This window comes from Lepidochelys kempii, chromosome 1, assembly GCF_965140285.1.
Source record: "Lepidochelys kempii isolate rLepKem1 chromosome 1, rLepKem1.hap1, whole genome shotgun sequence".
NCBI classification, from domain to species: Eukaryota; Metazoa; Chordata; order Testudines; family Cheloniidae; genus Lepidochelys; species Lepidochelys kempii.
In genome coordinates, this window is record NC_136380.1 from 249,481,521 (window position 1) to 249,501,923 (window position 20,403).

Below are 20,403 nucleotides of genomic sequence, written 5' to 3' on the forward strand. Positions count from 1 at the left end.
TTTTGAACATTTTCTGCTCTTTTGTCTGGTATATCACAATCTTTTCTTTTTCCTTCATTTTTCCTTCTCTCTATTTTGTATTGGGCATATTGTGCTACTTTACTACTTAGCCCTTCAGTGATTAGGGTTCCTAGTCTCTTTGAAATGAACATAGTCTTGTGATGAGAGCAGTGCTGGAAACCAAGGAGAGTAGTGGTCTGGTGAGTGTAGTGGGTATATGCCCTGTAATTCTTTAGCGTAAACAGTGGTTAAGGCAGCAGAGTTGTCATGGCAATTTTTTTTTTTAAATCACAGTAAAAGTAAATTTAGTAAGAGTCCACCGGATTTAGGAGGAAATGATGTGTAAAATCACAGGAATGCCATTTAAAGGGGGAGCGCTGTGGGGATGGTTGGGTTGGATCATGGACACACAGAAAAATCAGGTGCAAACAGAAAAATCATGGTATCTGAAATTTTGACCACTGTTACAAACAGCCTGCCCTAACAATTGTATGTGGTGGCCATTATGTTGTGGTAGCACCTAAAGGCCCCAATTAGGAGAGGGGTCTCCTGCTAAATGCTGTACAGATCCATCAGAAAATACAGTACCTCCCCAAAAGACCTACAGTTTTGTTATTTTATGATTTTTCATTCATTTATGTAAACGGGAAACCCTAATTAAATGTGTGGACTTGTCCCTGACAGACCCCTCTGAAATATTTGTTTTCAATTAAAGGAGGAGAACAGCAAACCAGTTAAAACTCAGGGAATTCTTGGTATGTGCCCAATTTCACGATCCTCACATGAAGCAACCTCTCCTCACCATTCCAGAAGAAAAGTGAGGAAACTGCGAGATCATACAACCAAAGTTCCTTCTAATCTGGATATTCTGGAGCTCCACACAAGGGAGGTACTCAAAAGGCTGGAGATGTCCCCATGGGAGGAGGCAAGTATCACATTGCATGGACATAAAAGACAAAAATTAGAATGTATAAAAAGTTTAAGCCATATATTAAGATGTAAAAAATCGCATAAGAAATTGGATAAAAAATGTATTATAATGCCACTGTATAAATTACATAACTCTCACCTAAATTACTGTATAGAGATCTGGTCATCCTATCTCAAAAAGAATATAGCAAAACACAGGAGATAGAGGATAAAAATAATTATGGCATGAAAGGTCTTCTAAAACAGTGAAAATATTGGGAATATTTAGTTCAGACAGGAGAGGTTGAGAGAGTATGTTAGAAGTATGCAAAACAGTGAATGTCAAGGAGAAAAGTGAATTGAGTGCTCTTATTTGCTGTTTTCTCATAATAGAAGATCAAGAGACATTCCATTAAACTGAAAGGCAACAAGTTTAATTATTTTACATATAAAAATTAAATTTACCTGTGAAACTCATTGCCACAATATGTAATTGAAAAAGAGCCTAGAAGGATTCAAAAATATTTCTCCATTTATATGGAAATTGTGGACATAGTTTTTCATCTAATGTAATTGTGTATTTTCTAAAAGGGATGTAAATGCTCCTGCTTCAGAGGATAAGCCATTCTTGGAGTTAGGAAGAAAGTGCAATTTATGGGCAGGTTACTGGGCATTGTGGGATTTTACCGCTGGCAGAGACCAGCTAGTGGGTGTGATGTTTTGGGGTCCACCCAAACCAGTAAGGGGTTCTGTTATTGCCTGTCCTGTAACTTTGGGAGCCTTTGTGTTGGTTCAGTTCCCTGACACCAGTATACCTCAAGCATAAGGTCTCATCCTGGCTCTCACCAGCCTAGTTACTCTTTGCTGAGTGACACCAACCTTCCAATTCCAGATCTCCCGAAATACATCCTCCCCATAAGTTCTTAGATACCAGATACTCAGATCATACCCCTCTGGTGTGTCACACCCAAGGCATGAAGCCTGCCCCCCTGTTGTTAGCTTATTTTGGCATACATACTCTACACCATTTGTACATTAGAGAGCTGCTTGGGGTAAAAATAAACAAAAAGTTTATTTAATAGAAAAACACAGATTCAAAGATGAAATAGTAAGGAAAGCAAACATATACAAGTTACATAGAAAATAAACAGATGCAAGCTCAGGCTTTACACTTTCATATTAGATAAAATCTTTTTGTCTAATAGTTACCCTATTCTCTTAAAAGTTTCCCAGCATTGATCCTAGCTACAGGAGGGATCCAGCGTTCATGAACAGTTTCCCACAAAAAGACTTTCATCTAAGTTCTGGATGCTCTTTAGTTCAAACCTCTTCCATTTTAAAAGCGTTTGCAGAGTTTTCCTTTAGTATCTCTCCCCCTCCCCCCACAATGTGGAAAAGTTCCCCCTTGCTTAGTTTCCAAAGACTGGGGTTTTCTTTTTGTTTTTAAGCTGTTCTCATTATTTTTCCTGGACTGAACAAAGGCTAGGTGCTTGAAGTCAGGCTTATCTGTTTGGGAAGGTAGCCCCCCTCTGCCTGAGAGGAGGTGTTGCTGACGTTGCACCACAGTTAGTTTCAATTTTTTATACACACACACACACACACACCCTTCATAACCATAACCTGTATACTTAGCTCATAATGACTATTCAGTTCAATGCATTCAAGCTTTCATAAAAGATCTTACTTGATATACTCTTAGAGTAAAATAGCATAGTAATCATTTGGTTTAACTGTTTAGTTTGTTGAGTTTAAACCTTCTTGTCCTCCCCTTAAGGTGTCTGGACCTGATTGTCACGATGGGCTAGGTAGTAGTTGCCATACCAATTGCCCACTTAGCCTTTGGTTTGCATCACCCTGTTCTTGTTCCTATGATTCGAGAACAAGGATAACTTCTAGAGGAAGCAGTTTTCAACATACTTGTCTGGAAGGATGTTTGGAATATAGCAATGGAGGGTGGTCATAATAAGCAGAAAAAATCCACAGATGAGGAAATGAAATCCAGCAATTCTGTATTGCTGATATCCAAGCTTGTTCTATCCTACCTACTTCAGCCATTGATAGCCAGCTTCAGCTTTTCTCTGCTGGCTATCAGAAATATTCACTATGATCTTTTGGGGAGAAATGCTGTTGTGGATGGCGGAGAAAATAAATTTGTGTAAACTCTTGTCATTTGAGGAAATAATAAACAGTCCTGCTTTTGGTTCTTTAGGACATAGCAAACTCTAAACTGAATGGAAGATTTAACAAGCCCTTTCAGCCATCTTCTACAGTACCTGAATGGAGAACAAAAGACAATGATCTACGCCTTCTGCTTTCAAATGGAAGAATCATTAGGTATAAAAAGTTGCTTATGGATCACTTGTTCAGTCATTTTGGATTGGCGCAGTCTCATTTTTTGACAGAGTTCTTCCCTTCTACTTCTGGTAACTTGTGTCTTCCCTCACACTTACCATAAGGCTTCATGCTGGAAGCAGAGTGGAGAAGGATCCACTAGCACCTCTGTGCTTGCTGTTACTGCTAGGGAAGCAAAGAGGAACTAGGATGGTGGGAGGGAAAGAAAAAGGAGGTGTCTTGCATGTGCATTTAGGTAGTATTAAATTCAGTTATTTGATTAAACTTCAAATTGTAAATATTTTTAAATACACAGATTTGTTAGAAGGGTAAAGTAAATACTCTCCAAATGAAAATTTCTCATCAGAAATACCATAGGGTCAAATTTAATGTGTTCAGAGTCCAGGTTCCAGGAGGAACATGAATGTACTAATCTTCTCAAAACATGCTGACATAATTATGATACACAAAAAAGGAAGTAAAATGTGGAACCATGTGGCTGTTGCTGCAGAGGGAATGCAGTGGGAAAATGTTTGGTAAAAGGAGAAGAAAAGGGCAGACAGTGTGAGAATGAGAATCTTGCCTCTAAGAGAATATTGTAAATAATAAAGAATGTGAACAACTATTTTATGTAAGACTCTGTAAATAATATAAAATTCAGTAAATAGCGTTTGTAACATTTCAATTTTTTGTGAGATAGAGATGAGCGACGACCATTTACAGATCGAAGTCTTTACACGGCAGACAGTGAGGATGAGGATGACAGGACAAGGTCAAAAAAGACAAAGGCTATTAAGATGGAAGACCAGAGCTCAGGGTTGGAAGGACAAGGGACTGCAGATGCCCAGAAACCACTGAACAGTAAGCTTGTTTTTGCTGGAACTGAACAATTCCGCATCTTTTATGACCAGAACAAAGTCCACTTGTACTGTGAACCTTGTTTGTGGAACTTTATTTCAACCAACTGAAATATGGCTTTTCACCAGATGGTTCTTGCTTTAGGTACATTTGGCTAAGTGTGTGATATGTAGGTATGTAGATAATTATGAACCAAAAACTGGTGCCTCCATCGTTTAAGGTTGAGTTGCGCTTTTCACTTAAAGCAGGAATTCTACCTCTTTGTTACTTATGGAAAAATACAGGGTTATCCTTCCTAAAATTACAGCACTTACTTTGAGTAAAGAATAAATTTTCTGAGACTTTTCAAGTAAATCTGGTAAATAATTTGAGTAAAAATTAATTTGAAAATGGTTCCTTTAAGAAATTTAGCACCCAGTGTCAGACTTTGTCTCGAGTGATCTTAATTGAATAATAGACTTTTCGAACTTCCCTTATAGTTAAACCTCACTGAGATTTTGTGCATAGGCTGCAGTTGAAGAATTTAAGGCAAATTGTAATTTTTTGCCATTCTTCATAACTGAAGTTGTATGCAGAAGCTAAAGAATAGTCTCATTCAGAGAATTACATGAAGAAACTGCCCTCTTTAAAAGAGCTGTCATCTTCCATTGTTCTCAATGGGGCTAAGGCCACAGTTTGTCCTTAGCAAAGATTGGCCACTGTCTCCATTCACTTGTTCCTCAAAATGTTCCCTTCTGCCTCTTGACAACATAAGGAGCCATCATCTTCCATGGGGGCAGATTGGCTTCATTTTCACAGCGGGTGATGGTGGCAATTTTGAAAGAGGGCAGTTCTTTGTGAGTTTCTCTGAGGAAGATTTTATGCACCAGTTTCTGCTGTTAGATAGCTTTTCAGTTATAAAAAGTTAAAAAAAAATAATCTTAAATTTGTTTTCAAAAGCTATCCATTGCACCAGATTTACTCAATGGATCGAGCAGGAGGGAGGGTTAAAGAAGTGTATATGTGGATGTATGCATGTGCCTGAAAGTTGTAGATGGTGCAACAGGGAGGGGGAAACTGCAGCAGGTCTGTGGAAGACAGGTGGGGAGGGGGTAATTTGGGATGTGTGCAGGGGAATATAGAAAGTTGCAATAGGCATGGGGAATTTGAAAGACAGGAGGGAGAAGGAAATTGGAATGTACCTTCTAGATGCTTTGCACTGCTCTGGCAAAACAAAGTAGCAGTAAAACTGGCTAGTGTGCTCTAGCTGCTGATAGGAACTGCCATACTGGATCAGACCTGAAATCTATGTAGTCAAGTATCCTGTCTCCAACAGTGGCTAGCACCAAAAGCTTCCAAGGAAGATGTAAGGACTTCATAGTAGGCAGATGTAGAATATGTCACTCACGTTAGGTCTCATAATTAGACTGGCTTAAGCCCTAAAGCATAAGGTTTAATATCCCTTCTGAAATTTGTGCTAGCATGAACTACGATAATTCTGGATATTTTTGTTACCCAAATGTCTGATCGCTTCTTGGCCTCAGTGGTTTTCTGTGGCAATACGTTCCATAGTCCAAGTACATGTTGTATGATAAAGTATTTCCTTTTATCAGATTTGCTACCTTTTAATTTTGTCAGATGTCCCCTTGCTCTTGTTATGAGACAGGGAGAACAGAAGCTCCTGATCTACCTTCTCTAGACCATTCATTATTTTATGTACATTTATCTTGGCTCCTTTTTGTCTCCTTTTTAAGGTGAACAGTCTGTCTTTTCATGTGAATTTTTCTACGCCCCAAATGTTCTTGCCATCCTTCTCTGAATCCCCTTTAATTCTTCAATATCCTTTTAGAAATGGGCTGACCAATACTACATTCAGTATTCTGGATGAGGCTGTACCATAGATTTTATAGAATGGTATTATAATTTCCATATTGTTCTCCATCACATTATTTATCCTAACACTTTGTTTACTGTTTTTCACTGTAGTTGCACATTAAGCAGAAGTCTTAATTGAGCTGTCTATAGTGATACCCAGGTCCCTTTCCTGAGTTGATAGTTAGAACCTTATAAGGTGTATGTTCCTCTCTCCCCACCCCACCCCCCATGTGCATTACTTCACTATTATCAACATTAAAATTCATTTGCCATTTTTGTTGACCATTCACCTAACTTGGTAAGGACTGAAATCCTCTTTTGTCTTGACTAACCTAAACTGTGTGTTCATTAAAAATCATTAAATCATTAAAAAATCACATGGCAATAGTCTCTTTGAGATTCTTGTTTAGTTTTCATGTATGAAACTTTTAATTAGAAACAACAAGGAAATTCCAAGACACAAACTGTTAAGATGTAGTTAAGGTTGAGACTACACATCAGTAATTTGGGGTAAAGGCACCTAGAGAGAGATCTCTCTCAAAAGGAAAGCAGCTTCACTAAATAACATAACATAAGATTTTATAGATTGATTTTTGGACATTTGTGGGGGCTTTTGAAACCAGATGTTGAAAACTAAATACATGTGATTATTGTTTTTGAAGACGAATGTGAAATGATAGATCTAAGAACTAATTTTGTCCTTTATTTCCAGTGTTCTTTGAAAGTGTGAAATCAGAACTCAGGAATGGATCCTCAGAGTACTCTGATATTTCTGATTCAGAAGAATCTGAGCCTGATTGCACTACCCAGGTAAATGCTAGAGAAGGAAACAGGAGTTGGTCAAATGAAAATCAAAGTAGTATTTTATTTATTTATATTTGTCTTAAAATCTCTGGATACATGTACAAAAAAATTTTAAAAATCCATTCATGAACAAATTGGGCCAATATCTAAAACTAAAAACTATCCCAAATTTGCTCACATACCTAATTCTCACACTCACTCCAATACTGGAGTGTCACTGGCAAGATACGATTTCTTGAGTAGGGATCTTTTGAGTGTTGGACCACAAAGGGGTTTGTGTAGGATAACAGAGAAACAGAAGTGCATATGCTATGAGTGCTAGTGAAGAAGGTATGTAATAGCCTTGCAATGTTTGCCCAAAACATCCCATTCCAGGTATTGATCTTGCAGGGAAATAGTTGTGTGGTTTGGGGCAGGTGGCTTGTTATCCCATCCTGGTAAAAAGGAGATGGAGGTGACTGTAGGGAGGATCTAGAATATTTTCTGAGCAGTCCTGAGGACGGAAGTGCAGAACACACTAAGCTTGCTGAAAAGGCTTAAGCTTAGCTGTTTTGATTTCTTTGATGATAAAGCCAAAGCTCAGGAATGGGGATATGAGTTTTGACTATACACTTTTTAAAAAAACAGGTTGGGAAAGTACCTACTCTCATTCCCTCAACTGCTTTTGTAAGCATAGTGCTCCTCTGCAGAGACTCGTCTGTAATACACATGCTGTTTTGATAAGTCTTGCTTGTGCTCAGCACAAGTTGAAAGACATGTGAATGGTAGATGCAAATATAGCAAGGCTGTCATTGTGAAAGTTCTGCCGGGAGTCACTGGGAAGCTGTGGCCTCAGACCTCCTTTTGCAGTCAGCCAATCATGAAACTGATTTAGAATTACAGAAGAGTTTTTGAATTTCAGTAATGTGCTTTTGGACTGTTAAGTGTTAAGTTGTGTGCTGAATACTTATGACCTTGGGAAGTTGTCATCTTTATCTTACTTTCATTGTCTGAGTAGGGGGTAGAGACCTTCTTGTCATGCTTCTGTCTGCATTCATGGATGGCATCTTCAGCAATTCAACTCAATATTTTATTGGGTTTTTTTCAGCTGTAGAATCAGTAGCATTACATAGCAGTGTGGTTTTCCATATATGTAGCCATTACTGAATTATTTTCAGTGTTCCATCAGCGGTTTTGCAATACTGTTGATTCTTTTAGCTCCACCTGTATTTCTTTCTTTTCTCTTCATTTACAACATATAATAGTGTGTTTGGCATGTTTAAATTAGAGCTGTCGATTAATTGCAGTTAACTTATGTGATTAACTCAAAAAAATTAATTGTGATTAATTGCAGTTTTAATCGCACTGTTAAACAATAGAATACCAATTGAAATTTATTAAATATTTTGGATGTTTTCTTCATTTTCATACATATTGTATTCTGTGTGGTAATTGAAATAAAAGTGTATATTATTTTTATTACAAATATTTGCACTGTAAAAATGATAAAAGAAATAATATTTTACAGTTCACCTCATACAAGTACTGTAGTGCAATCTCTTTGTCGTGAAAGTGAAATTTACAAATGTAGATTTTTTTTTTTTGGTTACGTAACTGCACTCAAAAACAAAACAGTATAAAACTTCAGAGCCTACCAGTCCACTCAGTCCTACTTCTTGTTCAGCCAATCGTTAAGACAAACAAGTTTGTTTACACTTACGGGAGATAATGCTGCCCTCTTCTTATTTACAGTGTCACCAGAAAGTGAGAACAGGCATTTGCATGGCACTTTTGTAGCTGGCATTGCAAGATATTTATGTACCAGATATGCTAAATGTTCGTATGCCCCTTCATGCTTTGGCCACCATTCCAGAGGACATGCTTCCATGCTGATTACGCTCATTTGAAAAAATATGCATTAATTATATTTGTGATTGAACTCCTTGGGGGAGAATTGTATGTCCCCTGCTGCTTTATCTGCATTCTGCCATATATTTCATGTTCTAGCAGTCTCGGATGATGACCCAGCACATCTTCATTTTAAGAACACTTTCATTGAAGATTTGACAAAACACAAAGAAGGTACCAATGTGAGATTTCTAAAGATAGCTACAACACCCGACCCAAGGTTTAAGAATCTGAAGTGCCTTCCAAAATCTGAGAAGGACGAGGTGTGGAGCATGCTTTCATAAGTCTTAAAGAGTAACACTCTGATGTGGAAACAACAGAACCCAAACCACCAAAAAAGAAAACCAACCTTCTGCTGGTGGCATCTGATTCAGATAATGAAAATGAACATGCGTCGGTCTGCACTGCTTTGGATTGTTATCGAGCAGAACCCGTCAGCAGCATGGATGCATGTCCCCTGGAATGGTGGTTGAAGCATGAAAGGACATATGAATCTTCAGTGCATCTGGCATGTAAATATCTTGTGATGCCAACTATAACGGTGCCATGAGAATGCCTGTTCTTACTTTCAGGTGACATTGTAAATGAGAACTGGGCAGCATTATCTCCTGCAAATGTAAACAAACTCATTTGTCTGAACAACGAGGAGTCCTTGTGGCACCTTAGACGCTAACAAATTTATTTGGGTATGTATGAGCTTCGTGGGCTAAAACCCACTTCATCAGATGCATGGAGTGGAAAATACAGTAGAGAGGTATAAATACACAGCATATTAAAAGATGGGAGTTGCCTTACCAAGTGGGGGGTCAGTGCTAATGAGCCAATTCAATTTAAGGTGGAAATGGGCAAGAAGAAGTGGGTGCTCCACTGTAGGTGTGCTTGTGTCCCTGCATTGCTGATCAGAAAACTTTGATAGCAGTGTCTGTTCGGCCTGCACATGCACCGTGACCTCCTCATGCTCTGTCACAAGGCTAACCGGCGCACATAGGCGAACCCCCTCAGTTTCTTCTCAACTGCCGCTGGCTAGAGACGGAGCCATTAGCGGTCCGTTTGAGGATCTTTTTTTTTTCCTTCCCCCCTTCAGCATTTCAATAGCTAGTTAATCCCCTTTTTCTCTTAGCTGTAGATTTTCTTTGTTTTTCTCTCCTCCCCTCCTCCCCCAAAAGAAAAGACTTTTAGTTCCCCTTTGTCTAGGGCTCTTTTTCCCCCAGCGTGGGGTATGATTGACTCATTTGGCTTCAAGAAGTGCTTCTTGTGTAAAGAAACCACCCCTCTGGCAGCTAAACATTCTCACTGTATCTGCTGCCTCAGGGAAGGGCACATTTCTCAGAAGCGTGTTCTCTGCCAGCAACTCAAGCCCAGGTCTCGGAAGGCCAGGGAGCTGAGACAAAAACTTATCCTGATGGCGGCAACTCTTCAGCCTCTGCTGGACCCATGCCAGGAGTCACCCAGATGGCACAAATCTTCCACATAGCCCTGGACATTTAGGGACTATGGATCAAAGGAAACAGCCGCAGACCCCTCACGTAAGACTTGTAAAAAGAGAGCCATAAGCCCCGAGTCAGCCAAAAAAGATCGCTGTCATGCTCAGTATCGTCGGCACTGAGACAGTCCAAACGCAGTACCCATAGCTCACGAGTGTCAGAAGTGACAGGTACTGTTGATAGAAAGAAAAGGAGGACTTGTGGCACCTTAGAGACTAACCCATTTATTAGAGCATAAGCTTTCGTGAGCTACAGCTCACTTCATCAGATGCATATCGTGGAAACTGCAGCAGACTTTATATATACACGTACTGTTGATGTGTCTAAAGGCCTGATGGGCATTGGCACTGAGCCAATGGTACCGGTAGAGAAGGACAAAGACACAGACTATCCACCACTAAGAAGATGCTGCCAGTACGAGCAGCACCACTGGCACTGTCAACAGTGAGCCACCCAGCCTCGGAGCACTCAACATGGCCAAAATCCCCTGTTCCCTCCAGACCAACCCACCAACAACTGCCATTGGCACTGGTTCCGTCAGCACCACAAGAGTTCTGGCACTCAAGAGAACTCATGGTATCAGATATACTAGAGTCTCCCTTGATCGGTGCTGGGGCTCCAGTACAGAGTCTTCTCCGGACATGGTAATATTCACCAACAGCGTGTCACACACCTCCACTCTCTAGTGGTGACTCAGATCTCTGACCACTCCTTGCATGCTCCTTATGGTGCCCGATATCAACCTGGGGCTCCCCAGTCATATTCTCCTTCTGCTCCTCAGCCACCATGGTACGGCCGGCCATGGGCACCACCACCACACACTATTGCACTGCCCTAGCAGCCCTACTGGGATCCATGGGCAGCATGTAGACTTTACATCTCCCAGGCACCCGTAATGTAACTCACCACAAGCCCTTGACTCTCCCCCTCGGCCACGGCATTCAGAACTGCCGAACCTCCAAAGGAGATCATAGAGGAACCGGAGGGCAGATTCAAGGAGGAAGTCATGTCGAGGACCAACATCTGTATTTCCCCAAATGAGGCAGGGGTGGCCCCTCCACCATCCTTAGCTGATGATTTTGGGCTATTTCAGAATTTGGCTAAAAGGGTAGCAGACATGCTGCAGATATCTCTAGAGGAGGTAAAAGATACCCATCATAAGCTCCTGGATATCTTGTACTCCTGCTCCTCCTCCAGAATAGTCCTCCCCATCAACATCTTGTTCACTCGCATACCTGTTGATGAAGACAGCCTTCCTGGTGGCAATCACCTTGGCAAGAATAGGGGAAATAGCAGCATTGATGGCAACCCCCCTGCATATACTATTCTTTTGGGACAAGGTCACTCTCCGATCACACCTGAAGTTCATCTCCAAGGTGACCCCCCCCTTTTCACATAAACCAACTGATTCACCTCCCAACATTTTACCCCACCTCACTATAACAGGGAGTATATACTGCATACACTAGATGTTAGGAGTACCCTGGCCTTTTACCTGGATAGGACGGAGGCTTTTAGGAAGTATCCTAAGCTTTTCCTTTTCATTGCAGAGAGGTCTAAGGGCAAAGCGATATCAGCTCAGAGACTGTCCGAATGGGTCTCAAACTGTATCAAACAATGCTATCTGGTTCACAACATAGTACCTCCATCCAGAGTCTGCACCCACTTCATGAGGTCGGTTTCCTTCCCCATCGCCTTCCTCAAATTTGTCCCTATCTCAGAAATCTATAGAGTGGCACCCTGGGAGTCTGCAAATATCTTCACAGAATATTACACTATTACCAGCGATTCTGCTTCTGTTGCCGTCTTCAGCTGCACAGTATTGTCATCTGTAACAGACTTGACTCCAAAGCCCCAGCCCTCCATTGGGGATACTGCTCAGAAGTCACCTACTGTGGATCACCCTTAGGGATACTACTTGAAAAAGAACAGGAAGTTACTCACATTGTGCAGTAACAATAGTTCTTCAAGATCTGTGTCCCTATATGTGTTCCACAACCCACCCTCCTCCCCTCTACTTTGGAGTTCTTGTTAAGGACTTTGCGATAGGGAAGGAACTGAGTGGGATTTGCCAGTGCACACTGGTTAGCCTCGTGAGGGGCAGGGGTACGAGGAGGGAGCAGAGCTTGTGCGGGCCGAATGGACGCTGCTGTCAAAGTTCTCTGACCAGCAGCACAGAAACGCAAGTGGAGCAGTCAGAGAGACATCTTGAAGAACCATCATTACTGCACAAGGCAAGTAACTTCCTTGTTAAAGTTAGTTGTTGGCCTTTCAGTTGTTATGGCATAATCGCTGATCTGTCACTTTTTGGGAGGCAAAGATTAACAGATTTCTCCTACAAATGAAGCTGATGTTGAAAGGACTGTTTTGTTCTTTGTTTGTACAGTGCCTAGAACAGTGGGATCTTAGTCCATGACTGGGGTTCTGAGGTACTACAATAATACATATATTTAATAATAATAAAGAGCTGCTGAAAGGCATGGAACAGGCACCTAAATTATAATCCCAGTTATGTTTTTAGACTGATGGTGGCATCAAAAGTCTCATCACTTGCCTTTTCACAGACTTGAAATTAGAGCCTAAAGTTTTATAGTACCAAAAAGTGCTCATGTAAATACAGTACTTCAGAATTTCAAAAAATTTAAAAAATTCCTTCCCCACAGTAACCTCCACTGAGGTTTTTGTTTTAAAAAAAGACAACCCAATCCCAGATTTTTCACAGCCTTGATTTCTGTTCTGTTGATAAAGGTATTCTTCTACATCGACACATCAGTTTGTTAGGGTACTTAACATATCTGAGATTTCTGTTGCTTTAGTAATCTTTTGTTCTATACTCAATAAGCAATATATAAATTCAACAGCATACATCCAGAACATATTTCCATTACAGAACCAAACAAAGGGGTATAATTAAGATTGGGTGGGCACTGTAAAGCAGCTGAGATGAATAGTGAATGATGGATCATCTGACATGCAAACTGGATGGATTCTGTAAATTGCCTATTTTCAAATTTTAATTTTTGAAGTTTATAAAGTGTAGAGTGTTTTTGTAAGACAAGTTGGGTTTTTGGAGGTGTTAGCTGTAAATCTCTGAAACACACTTTCAACCTTTTTGACCAAATTTGATAAAATCGGATATATTAGACCCGTATGTGTGTTCACTGTTACGGCATTCTGTGCACTATTAGCTATTCCTGAAAAACTAATTAACTGAAAGATGAAGAACCTTTAAGTCTAGATTAGAATCGCAATTATAACTTTAGCATTTATGATGTTCATCTTATGTACTATTTGCTTTTGTTCTAGCTAAAGAATTCCTCTACAGAGGAGTCAGAAAGCTCAGGTGATGAAGAGAAACAGGAGGTAACATCAAATTTCAAGGAAGAATCTAAGATAAGGGACCTCTGTCAAACTACCCAGAAGCCATCTAAAAACGAAACTCCAAGTAAAGGGTGAGATAAATGATGTGGGAGGTCTGGTTTATAAATTAATTAGAACTTCCAGACAAACACATTTGTAAGCCTTTGTTTAATATGAATATAAAAATTATTTCCTTCAGTGAAATTAAAATTCCCTTATGTACTGTCTGGTCTGTTTTTCTAGGGAATGTCCTACCTCGACAAGTACAGAAGAAGAAGCTATTCAGGGCATGCTTTCTATGGCAGGATTGCACTATACCACATGTTTACCAGGTCATACACAAAGCACAGACTGCACAGATAAAAGAACCTCTCATCAGGAACACAGAAGTTACCCCAGAAGTAAGCATAAGGACAGGCAGCCATCCCAGAGTCATAAAACGGAATGTGGTAGGTACTTACATAAACTATCATTGCCACACTATGTTGTTACACTAGGGCTAAGATTTCAAAAATAAGTGCCTAAAATTAGGTTCCTAGAGCCATAGTGAAGTTCCTAAATAAGTATGGTATACTTTCCAGAAGTCAGTGAGATAACAGTGTGCTCAACACTTCTGTAATCCAGGCCAAATCTATTTAGGAGCCTAACTTTAATGAGGCCTTAGCTGTCAACCTAAAAGTTTCTTCAGCATCTTTCGGTGTTACAAGAGTTGCAGTGGTACGGATGGATGAACTGAAAGCTATAATTCCCTCCAGGGGAAAAAGCTGAAAGCAATAGTTCATAAGGTCTCCCTAGCTGCTGCTTTCATGTATATGCCTTACTAGATAAACCTTAGATTCTCAGTCTGCTTGACGGCTTCTAATACAGTCTCTTTAAAAAGCACATCTGGATTTGTTCCTGGAATGCAGATGTAAAGGCTAGCTAATGGCTGCATCCTTATTCTCACAGGGAGATCAGTTTGGTAAAACTTAGAAAATGCTATAGCTGAAGCAGCTGATAAAGGAAACTTTTACATTTGGTGAAATGAAAAAGGAAAAATCAGTCTCTATTACAAGAATGGGGAAGTCATTTTGTAGTCCACAATATTCAGATACCTACAAAAATAGTTTGGAAAAGGAGAAAGTTCTGCAGAGATGGAAGAAAAGATATATTCAGAGAAAAATACTCCATCCAAGCCTATCTCCATACAAACAAACACAGTGTGACTAGATGTGGCCTCTCTGCAAGGGTGCAGCTCATCGGGTGACACCAAAAGTTTTATCTATAGAAATGAACTGTGCTGGAGAAATAAGTCCTAGACATAATATAGAAAGGGATATGTAATAGAATTGAAGAGGGTCCCAAAAGATACAGAATAGCATCAGAAGTTTAAAAACAAAAAACAAAACCCCAAAGAATAAATGTAGGATGGAAGCAATAATAGATGCATGCAATTCAGCAGAGCTAGGCACTGGAGATTTCTCAATTTTTGTGGCCCATCAGTGCATCTGGGTAGATGGGGAGGAATCTGTGCTGATACTGGAACAGGGTACCAAGAAAATTTAAATTTCACAGAGAGCCTTTTTGTAGTATCTCTCTAGTATTAGCAAATTCTCTCAACATCAATAGACCTAAAAGAAACACATGCCTATTCCAAACCTCCACATGAAATTCCTCCATTTTTCTCATAACAATTTGTATTTTTGTTACAAATTCTTATCGTTGAGATTATTGACCTGTCCCATAATCTTCACAGATGTCTTAGCGGTCTACATAGCAGCTCTCTGAGAGAAGAGAATCTATACCATCCTTTCTTACACTGTTTATCAGAGCTCAGAAGACAAAGTCAGACAGTACAATAGCACTACAATTCAGTTCTATCAAGTACATGACTTCCTGATAAACCACAAAAAACACCTGCATTCAGCAAGATCATGACTCACCTAGGCATCCAGATAGTTACAAAGAGAGATTATTTATTGCGTAGGTGAAGCAATCAAAGATTACGGCTATACTTAAGGCTGTTTCAGCAGAAACCAGAAGTCACAATTGTCATCTTGTGAGATTCCTTGGGATGCTTGGATCTTGCATTGATTCTTATCTAGCCAAGGTAACATAGAACTGCTACAGACCTTTATGCTGTCCATTCTTCCTTGGACATCAGTCAGTCTGGGAAAAAGTAGATAGTTCCAAAATACCGGCTTATCACTCAGGAAGAACCAAACACTACTTACCATGGACACAATTCTGGGAGCCTACCTTAGTAAAATGGTTCAGGGGTTATACTTTAAGGAGCTGTCAAAAAACTGACTAGAGTTCAGGCCATTTTGACTAGGTCTGTAAGAGTTTTAGGAAGAGATGTCTTAAACATATTCTGGGAATGACAGTCACCACCACTGTAATAACATGCATCATTTCCCAAGGAAGAAAGAAATCCAGTTGGCCTCTGTCTAAAAAGCAGTCCACCATCTGTCATGGGAAAAGAGAAATTTGTTCTTGAAAACTCTTCACATGAAAGGGAAAAGAGAGATCAGCACTGCCTGGCTATGACACAAGAATTAGACCAAGTGGAATGAAGTCTCAGCCAAAGATTTGTTACCGTGATGATTCACCAATTCAGTCAAATCACTGATTCTTCTTTGAGTGGCCTCTGCATAGTCCCACATTTGGGATTCAGCAGCCACGTGCAGCTCAGAAGGTGGAACATAACTAGCATTGCCCATTTGAGCTCTCACACACCCCTCTTTGCTGGGCCCTTACCTGTTCATGAGCATTCTAGGGCGTGTCTGTAAAAGGAGGCATAGTACTCCAATTACCTCTGCTCCTTCCACCTGCCAGAGATGACAGATGGGGAACAGCTCTGGAGAAAATCATCCCAGACCTCTTAAACAGTGCTTTAGTTGTTAGTTTCTTAGGGTAGCCTATTTTTATTAACGTTAAGGTTTTTAGTCCTCTCAGAAATAGACCCAGCAATCTCCTACACAGGCGCCAACTTTCCTTGGTGCCGGTGGGTGCTCACGCCCCTGGCTCTGCCCTGACTCTGCCCCCTCCCAGCCCCTATTGGACCCCTCCCCAAATCCCTGCCCTGGCCCTGCCTCTTCCCCAAGCGTGCTGCGTTCCTCCCAGTGCTTGCCACACAAAACAGCTGTTTTGCGGCACAAGTGCTGGGAGGGAGGGGGGAGAAGCAGGACACGGCGGCGTGCTCGGGAGGAGGTGGAGGTGGAGCGAAGGCGGTGGTGAGCTGGGGTTCGGGGGTGGGTTGGGGAGCTGCCAGTGGGTGCAGAGCACCCACCAAACTTTTTCTCTGTGGGTGCTCCAGCCACGGAGCACCCACGGAGTCAGCGCCTATGATCTCCTATATCCTTTTCTACCCATCTCCCATTTAACCAAAGTTACACACAATATCTAAGTGAAAGAGGCTTCAGTTACCTTAAAAAAAACTGTACTGACCAAGAAGGCTGTGATTCTCCAGCCTGATGTTGGTTAAGTTTTCTATTCTGCTCCCAATCCACATTGGTTTTCTCAGCTAAGTCCTATCACCCATCCAAACCTGACTGAATTGCTGTCCTGGGATGCTCTTGGGCATGAGGTTTACAAATCATCATTGTTGTCAACTTTCATTTTCCTTCATATGGGTATTTAGATTGTAACGCTGTAGAGTTTTGTGTCTTGCACAGTCATAGAATCACAGAAATATGGAGCTGGAAGGGACCTTGAGAAGTCAAGTCCAGCTCCCCTGTGCTGTGGCAGGGCCAATTAAAGTAGGCCACCATCCCTGAGAGGGGTTTGTCCAACCTGTTTTTAAATACTCCAGTGATGGGGACTCCACAACCTCCCTTGGAAGCCTATTCCAAAGTTTTTCCTAATATTTAACCTAAATCTCCCTTTCTGCAGATTAAGCCTTTTACTACTTGTCCTACCTTCAGTGGACATGGAGAACAATTGATCACTGTCCTTTTTATAACAGCCCTTAATGTGTTTGAAGATTATTAGGTCTCTCCATAGTCATCTTTTCTAAAGAATAAACCTGCCCTGTTTTTAATCTTTCTTCATAGGTTAAGTTTTCTAAACTTTTCATCATTTTTGTTGCTCTCCTGTGGACTCTCTCTCCAGGAAAAATGGGGACACACTGAAGTGTGGCACCCAGAATTGGGCACCGTACTCTAGCTGAGGCTATCCAGCCACAGCATACCAGCACTTTAAAAAAAACAACAACAACAACAACAAAAAAAAAACAGTAGTGAATGTGAGTTGCAGAAGGTTTGCACCTTTTGTGGACTTTCTTACAAGGATACAGAAAAGTCAAGAAACAGATATTAAGGAAGCATCCACCAGGCATAATTTGATGGTTCTTAGACAGTACTGTGGCAATGAGGGCAGCTGTTTTCAACATCAGTACTTTCAGATCCACCTTTGCTGTGTTTATCAGACTTTCATATGGAAGCTCAGCAGAAATTTGGGCAATTTGATGTGTCAAATAGGTATGGAGGGGAAGTGAGAAATCTGACATCTCTGATGTGTGAGAACTGTGGTAACAGACACTTGTATTATGAAATAATTGTCTAGGAAATCTCTTTTGCAATTCTTTCTTTCTATTTCATCTCAATTGTAGATTTCAAGTTCTTCAGTCACAATGAAGAATTTCAAAGTTTCAACTTGCTAAATTTCTTTTTAGGTAAGCACATGAGGGAAGAGGAAAGAGGTGTGGGGACTTCAATATGGGCAAGACAGCTAAATGCAGCTTCCAGGGTCACCCCTCAGGTAAGACAACATTTTAACCCATGTTATAGAACAAGGAGTATGCAGCTGTCAACAAAAAAACAAAACCAGTAAACTTGATGAAGGTATCTCCTTACTGCCCGTCTGGTAATTAAATAACTTTGGAGCTGGTAATTGATGACTATCTGTATCATGTTTTATCTGAGCTGTTCTGCCTTTTTGGATGTTTTAGGAAACATAAGTATATTTTAAAATTACTATAAAGACACTTTTCAGAGTAGCAGCCATGTCAGTCTGTATTTGCAAAAAGAAAAGGAGTAGTTGTGGCACCTTAGAGACTAACCAATTTATTTGAGCATAAGCTTTTGTGAGCTACAGCTCACTTCATCGGATGCAGTGAGTTGTAGCTCATGAAAGCTTATGCTCAAATAAATTGGTTAGTCTCTAAGGTGCCACAACTACTCCTTTTCTTTTTATAAAGACACTAGTATCTTAAGAAAAAGGGTGAATTTACTGTTCATGAAAGGTTGCAGAATGATGATCCACAGCCATGGAGTCTTACTTCAGACAGAGTAAGTTCTGGCTTTCCCATATTGCCCAGTCAAACTTTATTTGGAAACTTCATCTCTTTCTTCACCCTTCTTGTCCTCTCTAGTTATACTGCCATACAAGGTTGTCAACTGTGTGGTGCTTTTTGAGATGTGGACGCTTGCCCCTTGGAAACTGGATTGAGGCAGCTCAACTCATTTCACATAGGCCGCTAAACAGTCAGTAGTTGGTGTCATCTCTGAGTTTTTCATCTGGGCTGGATTCAAGCCAGAGGCCTGAAGATGAAAGACTCTAAATCCTGTTACCAATTCTCCAAGCCTTCCAATTTTTCATAGCATTTTAAAAGTCCATCTTACCTCTATAGCTTGTGTTCACTAGAAATGTTAGTAATACTTCAAGTTACAGGATACTGATACTATTTAGTAACTGTATATTTTAATTGCATGGTAACTTAGTATTCTATAGGAATATGTAATTACATGGTAGGGCTTATGGTTTTATACTTCCTAATTTAGAACTGGCTGTGTCTCAACTACTGAATATTCAAGACAAAGTGCCAATTTAAATATTCACTGATTGTGATATTGTTCATTATAGTTTGGAACTGTCTGTGAAATCAAGGACATTGTGTTCACACTTTGATCCCTGCAAAATAATGAAAGTGGAAGAAGTGGGTTATATATTTTTGTGTGTTCCTTACTTCCCTGTATCTGTACTCGCAACAGTTAAACAGTTTACCACTATTTTAGTGACTTTAACTGCATGTGAAAAAAGTTACACAGAAATATCATGTTGTTATAACTTAAGTTTTTGAATGGGCATATACTGTAGAGAAATGGACAGGGTGGTAAAACAGACCAGCCTTTATTCCTGTTAGAACTGTATCTTCATTCAGAAATATTTAATTTGTCCAGTAATACAATGAGAAGAATTAAAAGGTGTTTGCATCCAGAAATTATAAGTCCTCGTGTGTGATTGATTTCTCCCCCCGCCTCCCTTCTGCTCCAGGATACAAGTAAAGCTCAGAAATATATTAAGAAGGAGGGTGCATCAGAAGCTAGTCATAAGGTTCAGGAGAACAGAAATTTTACACACAGCAATGGCTTGAGCTTCCAACATGGCAAGTGCTCACGGGACTCGACCCTTATCCAAGGGGAGTGTCGGCTGAGTGATGGCAGCCTCAGCCCTGATAGGCCATATGGTGAGACGTCCTTGTCTATACCCCTTCATCCAACCAAGAGGCCAGCATCAAATCCACCCCCTATTAGCAACCAGGCCACGAAAGGTAATATTTTCTTTTTCTGTTGTCTTGTTCCCCCCACCCAAAAAAAAACTGGTTTCCTATTTTTGTTTATCTACAAACTTAGGAAAAACTTGTCTGAAACAGAAGCAGCAAAAAGTGCAGACATAGACTTTGAGAAAAAATCCAACATATAAGCATCACCTTGCAGTCAAATTTTGGCATGGAGTAGTTGTATAGTGGAAAAAGAGGGATTTAATGGTGTTATGCCCAATTTTGAGCTTTCCCTAGTTAGTGTTGACAACTTTTATAAATTTATCAGCTATGAAGTAATGATACCTAGTTTAGATTAAGCATCTGGGCTTCCCCCCCCCCTCTTTCTGAGCTGAGATTCTCAAAGTATGAGGCTTTAAAAGGTACCTTGCTGAT

The 20,403-nt window shown here is 40.4% G+C and overlaps 1 protein-coding gene across 2 annotated transcripts in view; it reads left to right on the plus strand.

Moving 5' to 3' along the window:
* Positions 1 to 20,403, plus strand: part of KDM7A (lysine demethylase 7A) — a 95,620-nt gene that overhangs the window by 68,641 nt on the left and 6,576 nt on the right. The window contains exons 12-19 of one of the 2 annotated variants that reach the window (XM_073322670.2): positions 716 to 925; positions 3,119 to 3,243; positions 3,941 to 4,101; positions 6,665 to 6,762; positions 13,434 to 13,579; positions 13,731 to 13,936; positions 18,079 to 18,227; positions 19,743 to 20,019. In XM_073322670.2, coding sequence (XP_073178771.1) covers positions 716 to 925; positions 3,119 to 3,243; positions 3,941 to 4,101; positions 6,665 to 6,762; positions 13,434 to 13,579; positions 13,731 to 13,936; positions 18,079 to 18,227; positions 19,743 to 20,019 — 1,372 coding nt within the window. The remainder of the gene's footprint in view (positions 1 to 715; positions 926 to 3,118; positions 3,244 to 3,940; positions 4,102 to 6,664; positions 6,763 to 13,433; positions 13,580 to 13,730; positions 13,937 to 18,078; positions 18,228 to 19,742; positions 20,020 to 20,403) is intronic. The other variant, XM_073322678.2, reaches the window with a different exon arrangement.